This window comes from Dipodomys ordii, unplaced genomic scaffold (assembly GCF_000151885.1).
Source record: "Dipodomys ordii isolate 6190 unplaced genomic scaffold, Dord_2.0 Scaffold261, whole genome shotgun sequence".
Classification (NCBI taxonomy): Eukaryota; Metazoa; Chordata; class Mammalia; order Rodentia; family Heteromyidae; genus Dipodomys; species Dipodomys ordii.
In genome coordinates, this window is record NW_012267477.1 from 534,210 (window position 1) to 553,708 (window position 19,499).

Genomic DNA, 19,499 nt, shown 5'->3' on the forward strand with positions numbered 1-19,499 from the left:
TACCAGTTTAGTCCTCTCAGCTTCTAAAGTACTCTGAACCCAAGTTCAACACTGCTGATATAATACTTGTCCTGGTTCCTTCTCCCTCCTGGTATTTGGCTCTGTGAGGATACCAATGGAAGGCCATTATGTCAGAACTCATCTTTTCTTGTCACTGGTAGATGACATCTGTTGTCTTGTAGGAAACAAGAAAATTCTCTATTTCATTTTCAGCTTTTCTCAGTACTATAGTTCAGACTTGGAAAGAATGGATCCTAGACAAACATTCCTCTACTTAAATGACACAATGTGTCAGTATACATGTGTTTACTGATAGCGTCTTACTCTCTAACATCTTTATTTTCAGAAGATATTTTGTCAGTTTGCTACTGAAACTTTAATTCTTTCCATATTTTACCAGCCTTAAGTGATAGCTGCTCTCCAACTATTCTGAGTTTCACCACTGGAGAGAGTAGCAATTATAGTGTTCCTTTAAAATGTCACTTGCACTACTATTTATTTAGGCTTTCTTTACTGCCACTTAGCAATATTTCATTATTTTCAGGCTCTATGGTGCATGTCTTCTGGAAGATGTATTTGAATACATATTCTAGCAATTGAATTTTGATCTTACAATTTTTAATTGATTACAGATATAAATTGCTTTAGAATTTCTCTCTCTATTATTTAAATTTCCATTGGGAAAGCAATCTTTAAGATTTTTTAGAAATTTATTTTTATTGTGAAATTGATGTACAGAGGTATTACCATTACATAGGTCAAATAATGAGTACACTTCTTTTTGAACAGTGTTTCAGTCTTGATAATTGCTATATTTTCATGCCTAAGTAATTTTCTGAAAATAATGTGTGACTAATTTCCTTTGTAGAATCACTCAGAAACTTCATCATACTTTGCTAGTTATTTTTTCTCTGAAGTAATAGTCTTGTGACTTTAGGTCTTATGTCTTTTGTTGTTTATTTATATAGAAAAACAAAAATATTATTTTAGAGGAGTTGTGAACATATCTTGCACTCCATGATTCTTCACACCAACTGGATTCTGAAGCTGTGTTTTTGAGGTTTTGAAGGATTTTTAGTAGTTAAACCCTGTGGTATTCCCACCAATCAGGTCAGTACTAAGAATTTTAATAATTTGTTTGTATATTGATGGTGGTGAAATTCAACTTCTGTCTTAGAATGGCTGTGATTAAACTATGTTGGAACATATTGCATGAATTATTCAGGGAGACATATAGTTGTGGTTTTTAGAATCACCAATGTTGCTGAGGTCCCACATATCCAATGCCTATTTTATATGGCTTCATGATTACAGCAGAGTTAATATAAACCTAGTCTAAGAGTGTTGTATTCACCATTTGGGAATACAACAGAATTTGCCACAGGATGCTGTATCAGGTACTAGAAAACCAAAACCAAAACCAAAAGCTTACTATTAAAATCTCCTGTGTTATTGTATTGTGTCCTTATCAGAGATTCAGTTGGTCTCTGTCAGGCTATGGGAATGATGGCTTTTCTGTCTCAGCAAGGCAATGTTTGTTTCTCCAAAAATTGCACCGTCAGCCAAAAGTCTGGCATAAAAGCACAGAGAGTACACACTGTACTCATGTATTTAATTCTAATGTAGTAGGCCCTGCCCCTCTCCCCATATTGGTTGAACTCAGGTTCACAATATACTAGAAATGGCTAGCTTTAATTGTGCAGAATTTATTTACATCAGGCAATTTTGAACTAAGGACAGTATACAAGTAACGTGAAAATATACCGATCTTGAAAAGAAATCAGTTTAAGATAAAAACTTACACCTTACAAATCCTCTCTTATCTCAATGTAGTTCCTATTTTCCTTAAGAAGGGCCAAACCACCAGGCTAAAGCAGGAAATTTTAAGCAATACACTTTGATTAAAAGACAGTTTCCCCCCAATATTATTCCCTTTTATTTTCTATTCTCTCCTTCAAACTCTTTTAACATTAGTCACCATATGAGTTATTCCCACAACACTCAATTACATTGTCCCAGTACAACCATTGGAACTGAGGTCAACACTCAGCCATTTACGTTTAGAATTTTAGTTGATGATCTCAACCATGGCCTTATTATTGAGGATGAAAGTAAAACGCTGGCCTCCCATTCAGAAATGGTGAAGGGAGATGTTATCTGTAATTTGTCTCAGTTCTCACAGGCAAGAGATCAAATCAGGAAAGCAGGCTAGTTAGGCAGTAAGGCTTTTTCATGCCAATTGCTGTCTTCCTTACAGCACCTGGATCAAAGTGACCCTAGCCTTTTAAAAAATGTGGTATTCCTCTGAAGTTGACATGTTCCATCTTCAAGTTGTAGGTAGGGAGAACATTGATCTCCTCTGATCCCCATACCTATTACTAGGTACAAAGAGTGTAGCTGATGAGGCACACTGAAGCTCTTCTTTAAAGCCGTAACTCTAATCTTTCACTGTAACTCAGGGAAGTTGCGTGAAAGTGTTTAGAAGACAAGGTAAAGACTCAATAAACATGCTACATTTAATAATCTTACGATGACATACAATAATTCAGAAAAAGCAAGGAGACTAATTTATCTAAAATCTGCTTCCTCACAAGGAACACTAATAATTAAGAAGTGTGTAGTCTCACGTGGAAGGTGGTCAGAACCAAATCAGTGAGTAAGAGAAAGGACATTGACACAATGGCTTTATATTTATGTTGTTTCTTTCTTATTGGTCTTCTAGTGTTACGATATCTTCTCTGGGTCTTCATTATGTTCTCACCCTTGCAAATAAATAGGATGATACCCAGAATGTTTCTTTCTATCTGTGAATATGAGCAATCTCGAAGCTAGATCAGCTCAGAGAAGTTGTCTGTAACAGGTATTGAGGAAAGCAAGGCAGACTGATGGCTCATCCTCCTTACAAGAAAAATTGCTTTGGCCAGAGGCCTGTGAGAGCTTTTTCTACCTGTGAAGAGAATAAATTTCTACTATCTTGAACTTCCACAGGCTGACTCTGGTGTTCCAGAGGTCTGCAGGTGAAGGGCCTGGGGAAATCACTGGCCAAATATATCAAGAGCCTATTGTTACAAGGTTGTCAGCCCTACCCCTAATGTTCTTCACTGGATACTGGTGTGTAAATCCTGCCACCTGCTGGAAGGAATGGTCAAAAGGAGGTCAGCTTGGTTTTAGTCTAAGAGCCCAAGAGAAATGTAGGTCTAGATGGTTTGTGAAAAGACAACATTGGGATGATAAATCATACATGATTCTAAATATGTACACAAAATCAGACCAAAAGAGAATACTCTTAGGAGAGAAACAATTAGACAGAATGTATACATGCCTCTTCATATTTATATAAAATTGTATATATATATATATATATATACATATATCTGAATGAACTCAATGATACAGAACAAAAGATCTGTCTTTCTTCTTTTAATTTTTGATGATTTTGTTTTCTTTATATATGATGAATTCAAGTGTACATACTCAGGAGGGTTGAGGAAATATTGAATTGTATAGAATTCAAAGTAAAAATTGTGAAAGGGGGCAGCAGTGGAACTCACTGGACATGGATGGCAGTGAACTATACAACTTTATATATTTCATAGCTGGAGACCTTAGGGCGGGACAGGGAGAGAGTGAGGGAACAGAAGAGATAGTACAAAATTATCTCATTATCCATTATCACTGTACTCATGTGATTCATATAATTATAATCCCTCTGTAATTCACCTTAATAATCACAATAAAATAAATATTTTTAAAAGATGAGCAGTACTTATAAACCTCAGGAAAAAATGGAGAAAAAGATAATGGAAGGACACAATTTGCGAATGTGAGGAGGAAATAAGTTACCACTATGTTAAAGAATTTACCTGAACAACTTTCAAATAATTCTGCATGATCAAGAATAGATTAACTCTTATAAAAATAAATTGCCATGAATTTAAAAAAGAATAGCTTACATTGGGAATGATGCCCACTGTGGTTAGTCATCAACTTAAGGAGGAATTCTTCATCTACTTTCACACACATACAAAATACATATACAGAAACATATTTAGAGTCTATTAAGATGTTATAGAATGTCGATTACAATGTTTTAAAGAATTCAAGCATGGAGTGAAAATTATGCTATTAACTATCATTACATCCAGATAAATCCACTGTAGGTTGGATATATTATTTGTCAAATATGCATATAATTCAAGCTGGGTGCAAGTGGCTTGTATTACAATGGCCTGCATGGCCTGTAATGTTAGCTATTCAGGAGGCTAAGATCTGAGGATCACAGTTCAAAGCCATCCCAGGCAGGCAAGTCAGGTCCTCACAAAATAAAACATAGATCTTCCTTTAAACCCAGCCGTACCACTCTTCTGCATCTACCCTGACCCTCACAAGCCAGGCTATTATATAGACACTTGCACATCCATGTTCATTGACACACTATTCAAAATAGCCAAGTTGTGGAAAGAGCTGAGATACCTTACAATAGATGAACAGTTAAAATGTGTTACCTATTCACAAAGGAATTGTACATAATAATTAGAAAAAATAAAATTATGTCATTTGCCTGGAAATGGATGGACCTAGAACAAATCATGTTGTGTGGTATGCCCAGCTTAGAGAGAGAAGTAGTGCATGTTTTATTTCATGTGAGGAGTCTATATCAAAATATAGGTCTCTAGGCATGTACACAAAGTGAGACTAAAAGAGGATATTCTTAAAAGAGAAACAGAAAGACAATGCCTGTGTACTTATTTTTTACTTGAAACATATATTTTTATTGTAAAGTTATTATATAGAGGGATTACAGTTACATGGACAAGGTAATGAGCTCATTTCCTATCCAGCATTGTTACCCCCTTATTTTTTTCATGTATTATCCCTTTCCCTCCCTCCCTTTCCAATTCGTCCCAACCACCTCCCCCCCAGCAAAGCTGTAAAGTTCATTTTCAACATAATGTCTTGTACATCTCAGTGTTACAATGGGTCATCCTGTATCCTTATTTCTGACCATACAAAATAACAATTATAAAAAGGAACTCAAAAACATGGAAATAAGACATATTTTCTTTATTACTGTGTTAATTTTCTTGGCTCGTTTGTTCCTTAGTTCATATGTCTTTGGAGGGTAAGGAGAGTCACAGAAATCTAGGCACAAAAGGTGAACAAATTCAGCAATGTTACTCATGGACAAAATGTTGAAAATGAACCATAAAACTTGTGGATGGAACTTTATGGAGAAAGCTTTGGAGAAACCAGGAAATCATGGAACATTCCTCAATATAATAAAGGCTATATATAACAAACTTACAGTCAACATTATACTAAATGGTGAACAGTTAAAACTATTTCCTCTAAAGATTATGACAAGGTGGTCTACTCTCTCCACTCCTCTACATAATATAGGATAGGCAGAATTAACATTGTGAAAATGGCAATAATGCCAAGATCCATCTAAAATTCAATGCAATACCCATCTAAATCCCAACAAAATTTTTCAATCAACAAGAAGAAGCAATACAAAATTTCATGTGGAATAATAGAATACCCCAATAGCTAAAGCAATTCTTAGCAGGAAGAACACTGCTGGAGGAATAACAATAACTTCAAACTCTATTATAAAGCTGTACTTACAAAAACAGCTTGGTACTGGCACATGAATAGACTTGTAGAACAATGGAATAGAATTGAAGACCCAGAAAGGAACTCACAGACCCATGGCCACCTAATCTTTGGTAAGGTAGCCATAAAAAAGGATGGGAGAATGACAGTCTCTTCAAAAAATTGTGCTGTCAGAATTGGCTATACATGTGTAGAAACATGAAAACTGAATTTAAATCATTATATTTCACCCTGAATCAGAATCCACTTGAAATGGATCAAGACCTTGAGATTCAAACCCCAGTACTACCAATCTGACCAGCTTCACAGTATATTTGTGTGAGTTTCATGCCACTTCACCTATAGTAATGGTTGGTTACAGTCCTGTTTTTTCAAAGTTTCACATGTCTTCCAAGATTCAGCTTACTTTACAAGAACTTCCTCTGACCTTTGATCATATATACTCAAATTTTTCAGCCTATGGTCTCCTCTACACATTTTCAAAATTTGTCTTAGGAAAGGGAGAATTTCATCCTGCTCTCCTCTACTTCTTACTCCTAATCCTCCTTCCCACTTCCTCCCTCCTGCTTCTGTGAAGGACAATATTTTGAGGAAGTTAAACTGGAAAGTTCTTTTAAAGTTATATGATTGTACTATTTTTGTTAGTTGTGGGGCTTGAACACTTTGCCTGGCACTGTCCATATGCTCTTCAGCTATTCAGCTCAAGCAAGCACTCTAACACTTCCTGTTTTCTGGTTGATTGGAGATAAGAGTCTCATGGACTTTTCTGCCTGGACTGGCTTTGAAATATGGTCCTCAAATCTCAGCCTCCTGAGTAGCTTGGACTACAGACTGAGCCACCTGGTCCCAGTTCCATGATTGTATTTCTTACTGCTGTTGTTGGATGTGGATCTTGAACTAAGGGACTGGGTGTTGTCCCTCAGCTAGTAGTCTACCAGTTGAGCATCAGCTCCACTTCTATTGACTTTAATGCATTAGGTTTATCTGTAAAATTCACAATCCTTGAATGATTAGAAACAAGATAATATGAATATATTAAAATACTTCTACAAGTCAACATCTATTCACAATATTCAAAAGCTGTTAGTGTCTAAGGAAGACAGAAATAATGAAAAAATACACCAAAGTGGTTTGAAACATATCTAAAAAGTCAATAATAAATATCATAATAAGTGGTGAAATATTTTAACATTTTCCCCATCAGATTGTTTTAAATGTTGAAATATTTACTATCATATTCTCACATACAAAATTATACAGGATGTTCTCCAAATTCTGTAAAGTAAGAGGTAAAGAAGACATTAAATTAGAACTGAAGCAGCCAGGTATCTTGAGCTGCTGATGAAATTTGAACAAATATATTAAAAATGATTAAAATAAATCATAGGCTATAATGATAACTTAGTAGAGTCTATGCAAACACAGTGAATAGAAAAATACCTCTTTTAGAGTAAAGAAGACACAGCTACTCAAATGTATTTCCATAGTCATAAATTAGAGTACAACATCATTTTAAATTTTCTATAGGTTGAAATATAGAATCAAACCATGCGAAATTAAAATTCCATAAAAGAATATTTAAAGTAGAAAATGCAAACCTAGAATTTCCTTGGCAATTTAAGACACTCAAGATAGCCCAGAAAATATTAAGTTCTGAAATCTGCGCTTATGTTTTCCAACTTTATTTTCACTTTTGTCTTAGAGCATCATGGTTAAGTCAGTGTACATGAAGTTGGTGCAAACAGAAAGAGAGTCAAATTGACAGTTCAAACAGGAAATACACATCTTCTGGCTCATGGAATTATAAGCCCTCTGTGCAGCTCCTTAATAATAACAATAAAAATGTCTGGAACCAAGTACTAGTGGCTCATAACTGTAATCCTAGCAAGTTATGAGGCTAAGATCTGAGGACTGATGTTGGAAGCTAGCCTGAATAGAAGAGTCTATGAGACAATTATATCCAATTAAGCATATAAAAAAACCAGAAGTGGAGCTGTGAATCAAGTGGTAGAATGCTATCTTTGAACACAAAAAACTCAAGGCAGAAGAAAGGCCTTTCCTTGAATTCAAGCCCAAGGACCAGAACCAAAATGAAAACAAACCAAAAAGAAAAGGTGTAAGGAACTGGATCCACCAATGTACAACATGGTGATTTCTAACAAAAGAATGGAGTGGGGATACATTGGTGTAATTATTGTTTTGCTGTGCTGTACAGATTCTTCTTATCATTTATTTGTGGAAGCCACCAGTATTTCCTGTAGAGTTTCTGCATGATGAATCCCAATGAACATGGACAGTTAGAAGAGACTACATTAGAATATACTGAAACCTGCAGGCAGATGCTATGGCAGAGGGGATGAATGGAGGATCACCTGTCAAGATCAATCTACAAGCAGTTGAGAGCATTGGTACTCACCCCTAGTTTTCTAGACAGGGAAAGGACCTAGGTAAGAAGGCCTCCAGTTTCACAAGTAGATGATCTGGGTCTGAGGGACACCAGAGAATAATCCAGTTCTGTATTTAGCTTCACTCAATAACATAAGCCAGTTTTTGGAATGGCTATAGGCTAATAATTTTGTCTATTAAAAAGAAACACTACTTGCTTGAATTAACTAACATGTCTCAATTTTACAAAAGAACCCCAAATAACACTCTTAAAGGGCAGTTGGGACAGCCTAGCCTCTCACCTCTACTACCCTGGGAGCTTAATGTTATGGCTTGTATCACTGTGAGTGGGTAGCTACTATGCTGTTGACAGTAATAAGTGGGGAAATCTTCAAATTGCAGGCTGCTTATGGTAAGAGTTAACTCTGTCCCAGATCCACTGTCCTTGAATCAGGAAGGGACCAGGATGGTAATTACTTTGCACCATACATGAGGAGCTTAAGAGTTTCCCTGATTTCTGCTGAAACCAGTCTAAAGAAATGCTAATACCCTCACTGGCCCTGTAAGCCTTGGAAATTCTGTCTCCCAGATGTGTAGACAGAGAGGATAGAGACTGGTCATTTGGATGTCACATCTGGCACCTGGCAGTGGAAACAGAAAAAAAATACCCTCCTTGATAATCATGTTACAAGAGGCCTACCTTGAAGTACCAGAGAGCCCCTACTGTACTAGGCTGATTAAATCCCCAGCATTGTTCTTCCTTATCTGGGAGCAAGAGCAGCAGGAGACCCTGAAGCTGAGCAGGGATCTTCATGTCCATGCTCTGTGCTGACTGGCACTGACTCCTGCACAGAGGGTGAGCAGACTATGAAGTACTCAGGGAAGTGGGCTGTGCTCTGGGCACATGCAAATCAGCTGGGGCTGGGCAGAGCTGGGCACATCTGCAGGATTGACTCAACTCAGTGAATCACCACAGGCCTTGCATCCACAGGTTTCCTAGGCTAGAAAAGAGGAACATGAATTTGCCTGCAGAGTATGTGAGGATGATTTGATGGTAGAAGACACTTTTATGACTATTTTCAATATGTATAATTCACAGAAGCAACAGAGTTAATAGAGTATTTGATAAATATATTGAAACATCCTGTTTCTACTTAGATTTTTTATTCACTCTCAATCATCTTTCCAGGAAAGAAAAATCACTCTGTTTTCATTATGAAGTACTTATGCATTGAAACTTTTCTTACTTTCTCTTTTTTCCTTTTTTCTTTTTCTTTCCTCTCCTCTCCTTTCCTTACCTTTTTTCTTTCCTTTTTATTTTTATGGTTGTGGGGCTTGGACTCTGGGCCTGGGCACTGTCCCTCAGCTCTTCAGCTCCAGGCAAACACTCTGCCACTGGAGTCAACTGTGCCACTTCCGGTTTCTGGTGATTTATTAGAGATAAGAGTCTCAAGGACTTTGCAGCCCAGGCTGATTTTGAACCAAAATCCTCAGATCTCAGCCTCATGAGTAGCTTGGATTGCGAGTTTGAGTCATAGAAGGAAAAGAAATCTTAACCCAATAATGTATTTTCCTTTATTTGTGTTGTAATATTGTTTTACATCTGATTTGCTTTATCAAGAAATTATTTCAGTTATTAGTTGCCATGTAAGATCATGAACAACTTGTGATGTTTCATACAATTTCCAGTTTCTGATAGTTTTCTGCAAAAGAATTAATGGATTTTGTTGAATTTTTAAAAAGTTCATAATCCCAGATTGCTAGAAACAACTTACAATCAAATTTAAGTGAATCTTAAAACTATCACTTAGGTGACAGTTGGGGAAAAGTGACCATTGTTAACAGTCAGTTGTCTCAATACATCATTATGATCATTATGATTGTGTGTGGAAGCTCAAATCCCTGTTCCTTCCCTTGTTTCCTGCAGAATTGATCATAGGTCATCCTTTTATTAGATTTGGTGAACTGGAGAGACTTGTATAATTATTGATATAAGCAGGCTGCCATGTGATCAGAAGTGAGGCCTGGAGAATTCCCCTGGAGGGGCAGTTGGGTCAGGTGAGAGCCTCAGCCACTCACCCTGGTTTTTTCCACAGGGTGGAGAATCACAGGATTATGTGCTCAAAACCCTAGGACAGCCTCTCAGAACCAGAGAATGCCACACTCCTCCTTCCAACTTCTCTGATTACCTAGGAGTTAACAACCTATGATTAGACTCATTTTCTGTATTAAAATAATTTCTTCCTAGAGATACTTGTCTGGCTTCTGTTTTACTGTGTGAATCAGAAAAGATGACTTTATATGAGAAGAGATATGACCATGTCTGTGTACCTGGGACAGTGGAGGAGAAAAAGGACTAAGATTCAGAGGAGCCTTCACATTTCAATGAAAACATTTAAAAGTGTTCAGAGAAGTGTTCACATCTGAGAAACTCTATCAGCAGTTGAAGGCACCAGGATCAGAACCTGGGCAGCCCAGCCTTTCACTTCTGCTTCCCTGGGAAGTTTATGTTATGGCTTATATCACTGTGGGAGGGGAACTATTATGCTGTAGACAGTAATAAGTGGCAAAATCCTCAGGCTGCAGGCTGCTGATGGTGAGTGTGAACTCTGTCCCAGATTGAATCCCACTGAATCTTGATGGAATTCCAGAGGCTAAATTCTTTGCATAATAGATCAGAAGCTTTGGAGCATTCCCTGGTTTTTGCTGATACCAGTTTAAATAATAGTTAATGCCCTGACTGGCCCGGCAAGTGATGGAGACTCTGTCTCCTGGAGATGCAGACAGGAATGATGGAGACTGGGTCATTTGGATGTCACATCTGAAACCAGCCATTGGAAATAGAAACACAAATATCCACACTGTTAGTCATGTTATAGGAGGCCTTCCCTGAAGACCCATGCAGCACTGAACACACAGGATGGAATGAATGCTGTCCTTCCTTACCTGGTAGCCAGAGCAGGAGGAGCCCCAGGAGCTGAGCAGGGGTCCTCATGTCCATGCTGTGTGCTGACTGGGACTCACTGCTGCACAGGGTGTGAGCAGCCTATTATGAAGTCATTGGGGCAGTAGGTTGTGCTCTGAGCATATGCAAATCAACAAAGCTGGGTAAAGCTGGGAATAGCTATAGAACCAGCCCAACTCGTAAATCCTCATATTTCATCTGTGCCCACATATCTTAGTTTTTAACAGAGAATGTGTTTCACATATACAGCAGAAGCTGTGACGAGTCTACTGTTCTTTGTATAGATCTCTTGGTTCATTCAGGGATGATGACCATTTCTCTTGAGTTTTTCAATCTTTATGCCATGACACTTGAAAGAGAGAAAATAAAGCAATATATGAGTGCTTCATATTCAGAACATGCAGAGAAGTGAAGAATTGGTAAGAATAGAATTTGTGGATATTTTTAAATGGTTTAATATCTCTATGCATTGAAGACTTACCACTGACATAAAAACAGATGTACAAGCTAATATGTTTTCATGCAATTCCTACTTCAGGCTCTTCTAAAACATACATATACACAAAGTAAAATGTGATTCTTCCCAAGAGCAGGTATAAAGTCTTAGTCCAACTCTTCCTTATTGATGTTACTGCATAAAGGAAAATTGTAGTACATAGGAAAATTTTCAAAGTGAGGGAAAACAACTATATCAAGAGTGCTAGTAAGCATGTCTTGTGTTTAGATGGGTAGAGGGCTGAAGCAAAAGCATGTTGCAACCAGAAAAGTTCAAAATTTGTTGTTTCTGTGATTTGCCATGCCACCAGGTACAATTTTTATTTTGACTCTCAGTTTCAAATTATCTAAGAATTACAGCATATTCATATATCCATTGCCCTCAGATGATTCCACATCAAATTCAGGGCAAATCACTTACTTTCAAACTCCCTAGTCCTCATGTATCTCTTTCTGCTTACATGTGTCCAAATTTCTGCTATTACCTGGAGAATGGAGAGGCTCATCAATACATTTTACACCCAGCTTGTCAGGAATATCAAGGGTGTAGAATAGATAGCTGTTTTAAAGATTAAGTAGCATTGTGTCTCATTTTAAATATCACATTGTTTCTCAATTGATCTAGTTGTGAGGGTGGGTTTCAAAGATATCTTGGTAAAATTCCTGACGTGGTTGGGATAGAAGATAGGCCTTCAGGATGACAATGAAGGCAAATTTGTAATTATTTCAATGAGACTGCAAAATTTGGCAATGTGGGAAATGAGGGCTATTAATTTAATGCTAATGACTTTCACTTATTGTAATTTGGATTCAAGTTGAAGACAGGACCAAAAACAATGCCACACTGCCTCAATGGTACTGTGCTTTTATTCTGGTCCTGGGGAAGAGAAAAGAGTCAGATCTGAGAGGAGTTCACATCTATGTGACCATTAAATGTATTTTCAACTGCTATTTAGCCTTACTTACCTTACTTCTGGTGTTTGTAGGAACTTGTTTCCAGACCTAATGTTTCTCTGAATGACATCTTAATGGCCATAAAATTCTAAAGCTTTTTCCAGAGAAAGCCTTGAATTCCCAATAGTGTTTATAAACATCCATGGTCTGTTTAATGCATAAACAAATGATAGTTACTTGGGTCTTAATCCTATCTGGATTTCAACTTAAATCAATTTATAATCTCTGGTGGTCAGGGTAGTGTCTTGCAAGTGGTCATGGAGGAAGGGGACATATTGTACCTCTTCCTAAACCAAAGTAATCCTTGATTTTAAGATTCAGTGAATATTTGTAAAAAAAATCCAAACTCATTCTTCCATATTATGATAAAGTTGGAAGTGTATTGCCAGACCAACTAAAGTAAAAGCATGCTACCCTGCCTGAAAAACAAAAGCAGCTGAGAAATGATTCATGTGAGAGAGTTATTGTGTAGCATACAGCAAGTTTTGAGTTTCAGTCTCCATAGCACCCAAAATAAAATTCTGCATGTTGTCAATCAATTTGGCAAATAGGCAACATCCTATCAGTGCCACAGTCTGCACATAATTCCAGTTTCCAGATTGCGTTTTACAAAGGTATTATGCATTTAAAATATTCTTGTTCTTTCTTAAATAAAATGATAATTCACCAGAAGAAGTAATAGGGGGGAGGTAGCACACTGCATAATTCTTCCAATGTGGCTCACTCCCAGGCTCACCAGCTTTCAGTGCTATAGGTTTCTTTGCTGTTCCATAATAAATGGGCTACAAATTTTTCTTAATTTGGAATTGTTTATATTGTGCCATGTCTGTCACTTGTGTTGATTCTAGTTATCACAATGAAACTCTGACTATTGGTACCAGATGTGTTCACATTAGTAAACATCTCTATACACTCTGCTTATATTCTCCATTCACCATAAATGCTTACGCTTTTTCCTTGTTGTTTAGGTTTTTTGGTGTTTATTTGTTTGTTCCCATGTGTACTAGTAAGGAGATGACCCAGGCCCCAGCTTTGCTGTAGGCATCTCTACGTGTGAGTTTGTATCTCTTGTGCTTTGATGGGATCTGGCTATGAAGAATGCAGCCAGAATTTTGTTACAGGGAGAATGTAAAGTACTATACTATTTTAGCTGGATTATCAGGCAATGCTGGTATCTTGGTATTCAATATATTTGTGCTCACTTCTACTAGACATTTTGTGTCTCACTGTCATCTTGAAGCAAGAGAGGAGACCTCTGCCTATACACCAAATGAATACCATATCAGGAATGAGCGCCCTCAGAATTTCCTCAGTGCTCATGAGAGGAGAGTTGCATGCATACCTCATCCCCTCATCTTATGGATAATAATCTGAAGGTATTTTCCACATTTCCATGGGATGTTGAGGTTCGGTCATCTTCAGCAACAGGAAGTGTTTAGCTTGTTGTATGGTTTTTACTGTCTATTTCCCCTTCCTTACATTTTTCCTCCCTTCACATTGCTTCCTAATCATCCTAAATTGTGCAGACCCTAAAACCTCTTGGGAACTCTGACTGTGTACAGAAAGTATGACTGAGTTGTGTGTATGGTGAAAGCCTGATGGTAGTAGAAAACTGCTGGCCTGTGTGTTGGCTTATCATGTTTATATCAGATTCTAAGGGATTATCATTATACACTTATCATATACAAAAACAGAATGAGTGTTTGCTATGTAGTGGGTTTAAACTTTACTATATCTGATACAGGTATGGGGCAATGTTGAGGACAATTCGGTTTTTTCCCTCATTTAACTATCTCTCTCTCTCTCTCTCTCTCTCTCTCCCTCGCTCGCGAGCTATATTTCTCAATCTATATTTCTCCATCTATCATTGTATACCTCTTAATACAAAAAAGTATCAGACACAATTCAGAACTCAGTTGATAATATAGGGATATTATGAAAGCTCATTCTTTGGATGTGACACACTCTGAATTTTTGCTCATATATCACCAGATCTGGATGAAATGTGAGACAAAGATCCTCTCTGCTATTTTCTTTTTTTTTATTGTGAACATACTGTACAGGGGGGTTACAATTACGTGGGCAAGATAATGAGTACATTTCTTATCAAGCATTGTAGCCTCCTCCTTTGTTTACCCTTCACATCCCTTCCAAGCCTCCCTCTGCCCCCCCCCACCTCCATTCCTCCACCAAAGTTGTAAAGTTCATTTTCGACCTGACAACTTGTACTTCTCATTGCTGTAACGGGTCCACCTGTATCCTTATTTAAATGACTTGTTTTTCCCTTTCCCCTCCACAAATTATACTAACATCAAATACAGTGAAAGCAGGGGTTATACTGACGGGGAGGGACATAGAAAGCAATAATCTTATAAATGCGTTAGAAACAAATACATGAAAGAAAAAAAACATTTAAATACATATCTAAGGGTTCATTTTCCTAACACCACCTTATCTGACCTTTTCTGCTTGACTCATACATATGCTAGATATTGCAAATAAGGGAAACCATGGGACCTATGTTTCTTTGTGCCTGGCTTACTTCACTTAATATAATTTTTTTCAAGTCTTTCCATTTCCTAACAAATGGGGCAATGTCATCTTTCTGATGGAGGCATAGAATTCCATTGTGTATATATACCACATTTTCTTGATCCATTCATCTACTGAGGGGAATCTGGGTTGGTATTTTCAAGCCTAGTTTTCTTTTAGGATTTTTTCTTTCTTTCATTTTTAAATTTTATTTTACTGTTAAGATGCTGTATATGAGTAAGGTAATGAGTACATTTTTTTGAAGATTCTTATTCCTTCCTTTGTTTTATTTCCTACTATTACTTCCCTCTCTCACCTCCCCTACTTCTCTCTCCCCCTGTCTTTCATTTTAAACAAGGCCAACAGACTTTTGCTATTTGTGAGGGTCTAGAAAATGGAATGGTTTGTGTCCCATGATTCAAAATTTGTCCCTCTAGTAAGGCTTGCTGCTTGTATACTTGGCCTTGTTCTTCCATTGTTTCCTTGCCATTTGTGACTTGTCAGCCTTTTAAGGCTCTATCCTGAAACAAAAACTGATGTTGTCTTTGAAACACTTGACCCCAAAATGTCACACTTACTGTGCTTATGGTTCTAGTTTCTAAGACTCTGAGAAGCTGAGAAAAGTAGGTGTATTTGGAAATTTCTGTTGTAGTTTGCATGAGAATGGGAAGTGTTCATTCTATTTTGGAGCTCCCTAGGGAAATTATAACTTTCTTGTGTGGTCCTGAATATTGTATGTGACTGTTTTTCCAGAAGCACTGTGAGATTATCAATAATTGCTTTTGCTTTTTGAGTACATGAATTTTTTTTGTCTTTGGTGAGGTAAATGTTATCGGTTTTGTCTGCTTAAATTAATCATCTGTTTTGTTAAGCTTGTATCTGGTTGGAGTTTTTTTCTTTTTTTGGGGGGGGGTCCAGTTATGGGGCCTGAACTCGGGGCCTGGGCGCTGTCCCTCAGCTCTTCAACTCAAGGCTAGCGCTCTACCACTTGAGCCACAGCGCTACTTCCGGCTTTTTTCTTTTTGCTTATGTGGTGATGAGGAATCGAATCCAGGGCCTCAGGCATGCAAGGCAAGTGCTCTACCACTGAGCCACCTTCCCAGCCCCTCCAGTTTTTTTCTTTAATGAATCTTTTTCTTTCTTTGCTGCTAAGATAATTTGTCATTAACAATAATTAAGTGAATTGTTTTAGCCAATCCTAGATGAAAAACAGAAATAAAAGTAAGTAGCTGAGATTATATTTTGAGATTAAGAAAACAAACAAAAAAGTAAAATTTTAAAAATAAGTTATTGCTCTATAAAAATTTGTTTTAGGCCTTATTAGGATTGCAAATGTCCAAGTTTAACCATATAAACAAGGGGCCTTTGCTTGTTTTAGGCTTTCGTAAATATTTTAGTTTAAATGAATATTTATATTGTTAGTAATTTTCCATTACCACACTGCTTTTTCCTGTACCATAACTCAAGTGCAGAGCCTTCCATTGACAAAGAAATATGTTTAGTTCTTCCATATATTTATCAGGTTTTTTTAATTTTATAGGTAATCTAAAAGCATCTGTCTAAAGTGATGTGATAAAAAAGATTATGTTTAAAAATACTTTTAATGGAAAACTATTTACCAATAAATGGAAATACTAAGTTAGTTGCCAGATGTTATCTCAAGTAGTCTAGGTTTTGAAAAATCTATGAAAAGGCAGTTATGTTTGTGAATCCATTCTGTTACTTTTCTCTGTCCTTTTCCCCACTTCCTTCCTTGCTTCTTTCCTTCCTTTCTTTCTGTTTTGTTTCTTTCTTTTTTGACATGATATTACTAGGATTTCGAGGCTATCCTTGATCATGTGATTTTCTCTGTAAATATTCTTCCTGCAATATTAGAGTGACTCATGAAATAGTAAAAAGAAGCTGAGAGTTGATGAGAGAAGGTGGTGAACACCAATACAGAAAGTATGATAGAAAGAGGATATGACCTCTGTGTGATAAGGATAGATTATATTAATTCTGATAGAGAGAATCTAAATTTCATAATAATATGAACATAGGTATACCTGAATAACATGATGTAGGAATACTGTCTCATATTTCTTTGGTCTCTGAGCAAGTACAGTGGCCTTTAAATGTAAACTCAAAATTCAAATTGATATAGATTATCAGCCTACATATGTAAGACAGATAGATTTTTGTCTATTCAGAGATTTTATTTTTGAAATGTATTTCCACCTACTAGTGTAAATAATTACTTAAATTAATACCAATATGTATTGCACGCTTGATGTTCTAAACAGATTTTCTATCATTTCAGTCATATCTTCCACCTTATTTATTTATTATTCACTTATTGCATCTCACACAATTTCCCTGCCCAGTCTCAGGCTTCACATCTCCTCTTATGCTTCTCCCATATATTAGAATGCAGGCATGGGCCATCATGTCTTATTTTTTCAGAAATATATCTTGCAACTTTTCTGGGATGTCCTGAAACTCTGGTCCTCCTAATTTTGTCCTCCACATAGCTGAGATTGTGATTGCAGGTAAGATCAAGCAACTGAGAGTAAGTATTTCTTAAAATTCAGAATTTTTTTCTTTGCAAGAGACTTTCTCATCTAGTAAAAAGTGCAAAGTATGAAATTCCTAAGTGGTTCTTACATAGGAAGGAAAACACCAAATGATCCATCTGATTTTGTTGTACACATGCACACACACACATACACACACACACACACACACACACACACACACACACACACACCAGTTGTTGAATTTCTTTCTTATAGTTCTTTTAGTTTGTACAAACAAATCTAGAGAGTGTTGATTGAAGTGCTCAGTGGAAGAGAAACACCTGAGACAGTGAACCTCAGTGAGCAGCTGTCTGAAGAATAGTCTTCTATGAGAGGAAACTTGTTATTCTCCTGACAATAGCAATTTGCAGCATCTTCAGCCTCCACTGGATTTATGGTGAAGTAGAAATCTGTCTCAGACCCACTGCCACTGAACCGGTTTGGGACCCCACTTTCCCTATTGGATCCTGTATAGCTCAGAGGTGTTGGAAGCTGTCCTGGTTTCTGTTGGTACAAATATATGAAACACTCCAAAATTCATTATCAGCATTCTCCCTGGCTCTGCAGGTGATGATGGCCATGTCTTGAGGGGATAAGGCCAGAGATGCAGGAGTTGGAGTCAGTACAATGTCTCCAGTGGAGCCTGGAATGGTAATCCTATGTAAAGAATGGCCACAGATTTACTGAGACCATCCCAACGTAGGCATATTGCATTAGTGACAGCTATAACTTGTCAGTGCAGACACTTTAATAACAAAAAATTGAGCAACAAAGACTTGAATCAATCAGTTTCAGAACCCTGCAAATCAGCGAGCAGCAATTTCCATGATGAGTTTGATTAACCCTTTCTGCCCACCACATCTGGAGCCCAGAGCAGCAGCAGCCATACCAAGGAAGCCTGTGATCCCATGTGCAAAATCGAGATTGGACACTGCTTTTCAGGTCTCAGAAACTGCCTCTAAAGAAGCTTTGAGCAACCTGCACTGTTATGTAACGACACAATGTGCAAATTAATTCGGAAGGGCTTGCCTTGATGTTTAAAGGAGACATAGGTTTTCTTTCACTCCGTGGGAGTTGTGCCTAGAAAAGACGAAAATAATCTCGAATATTTTCTAGTGTAACTCGAGTATTTCCAGGAACTTGTAAGTTTCTCTGTTGAAATTTTATTTCTACCTAAGATGCCTTGTGAGAGACCATGCCATGGTTGCCCTTCCACACATATGTCATTCAGAAATGCTTTGTATTCCCCAAATTGAAGTTGTCACATCATGTCAAACAGCAGTACATTCCAAAAGGAAGTCAGTAGAGATTATAGAGGAGTGAACTCACTCATCTGGAGGGTTGGGGGAGGGAGTTGTCTTCCTCAGTAAATTTCCTGAACAGCATGTCTGCAAATGCCATCCAGAGCTGGAAAGGTTAGGAGGTGCAAGAGTGCTACAGTAGTCAATGAGCTGCTGTTACCAATGAACAAGGAAGCATTTCTGGGTTGCCAGGTTACTCACATAGTTAGACCAGCCTGGGTTACATAGCGAGACAGGTAGGTCTGCATGAACTTACTTTATCTTCCTGTGGATAAAGCAGACTTTCCTATCTGCTTAGTTTTGAACCAAATCTATTTTGTCCGTAATTTTCCAATGATAGTGGAATCATTGCTGTGGATCCTAATTAGAGTGAGAAAAAAAATCAGCTCTATTCTTTTTGTTTAATTTATTCATTTTTTTGGGTGAGAATACCCTACAGAGGAGTTACAATTACATGGGCAAGATAAAAAGTACATTTTTGTTCAAGAATTGTTTCTTCCTCTTTGCTTCCCCCTCCCCTCCCTTCCCAGACTCCTCCTAACTCCCCCCACCCGAACCTCCCCCCCCACCAAAGTTTTGAAGTTTCTTTTTCGACATAACGACTTGCACATCTCATCGTTGCAATGGGTCAACCTGTATTCTTTTAGGCAAATCTTTGTCCTTACCAATGGAGGCATTAGCTGAGGAACCCCAAGT

General features: G+C 37.4%; 1 gene segment (V, D, J or C); it reads right to left on the bottom strand.

Moving 5' to 3' along the window:
- Nucleotides 1-10,518: 10,518 nt before the first annotated feature.
- LOC106001068 overlaps nt 10,519-19,499 on the bottom strand; it is a 195,450-nt gene continuing 186,469 nt past the window's right edge. Inside the window, 1 exon segment of the V gene segment in view lies at nt 10,519-10,822. Within this exon segment, the coding sequence occupies nt 10,519-10,822 (304 nt within the window).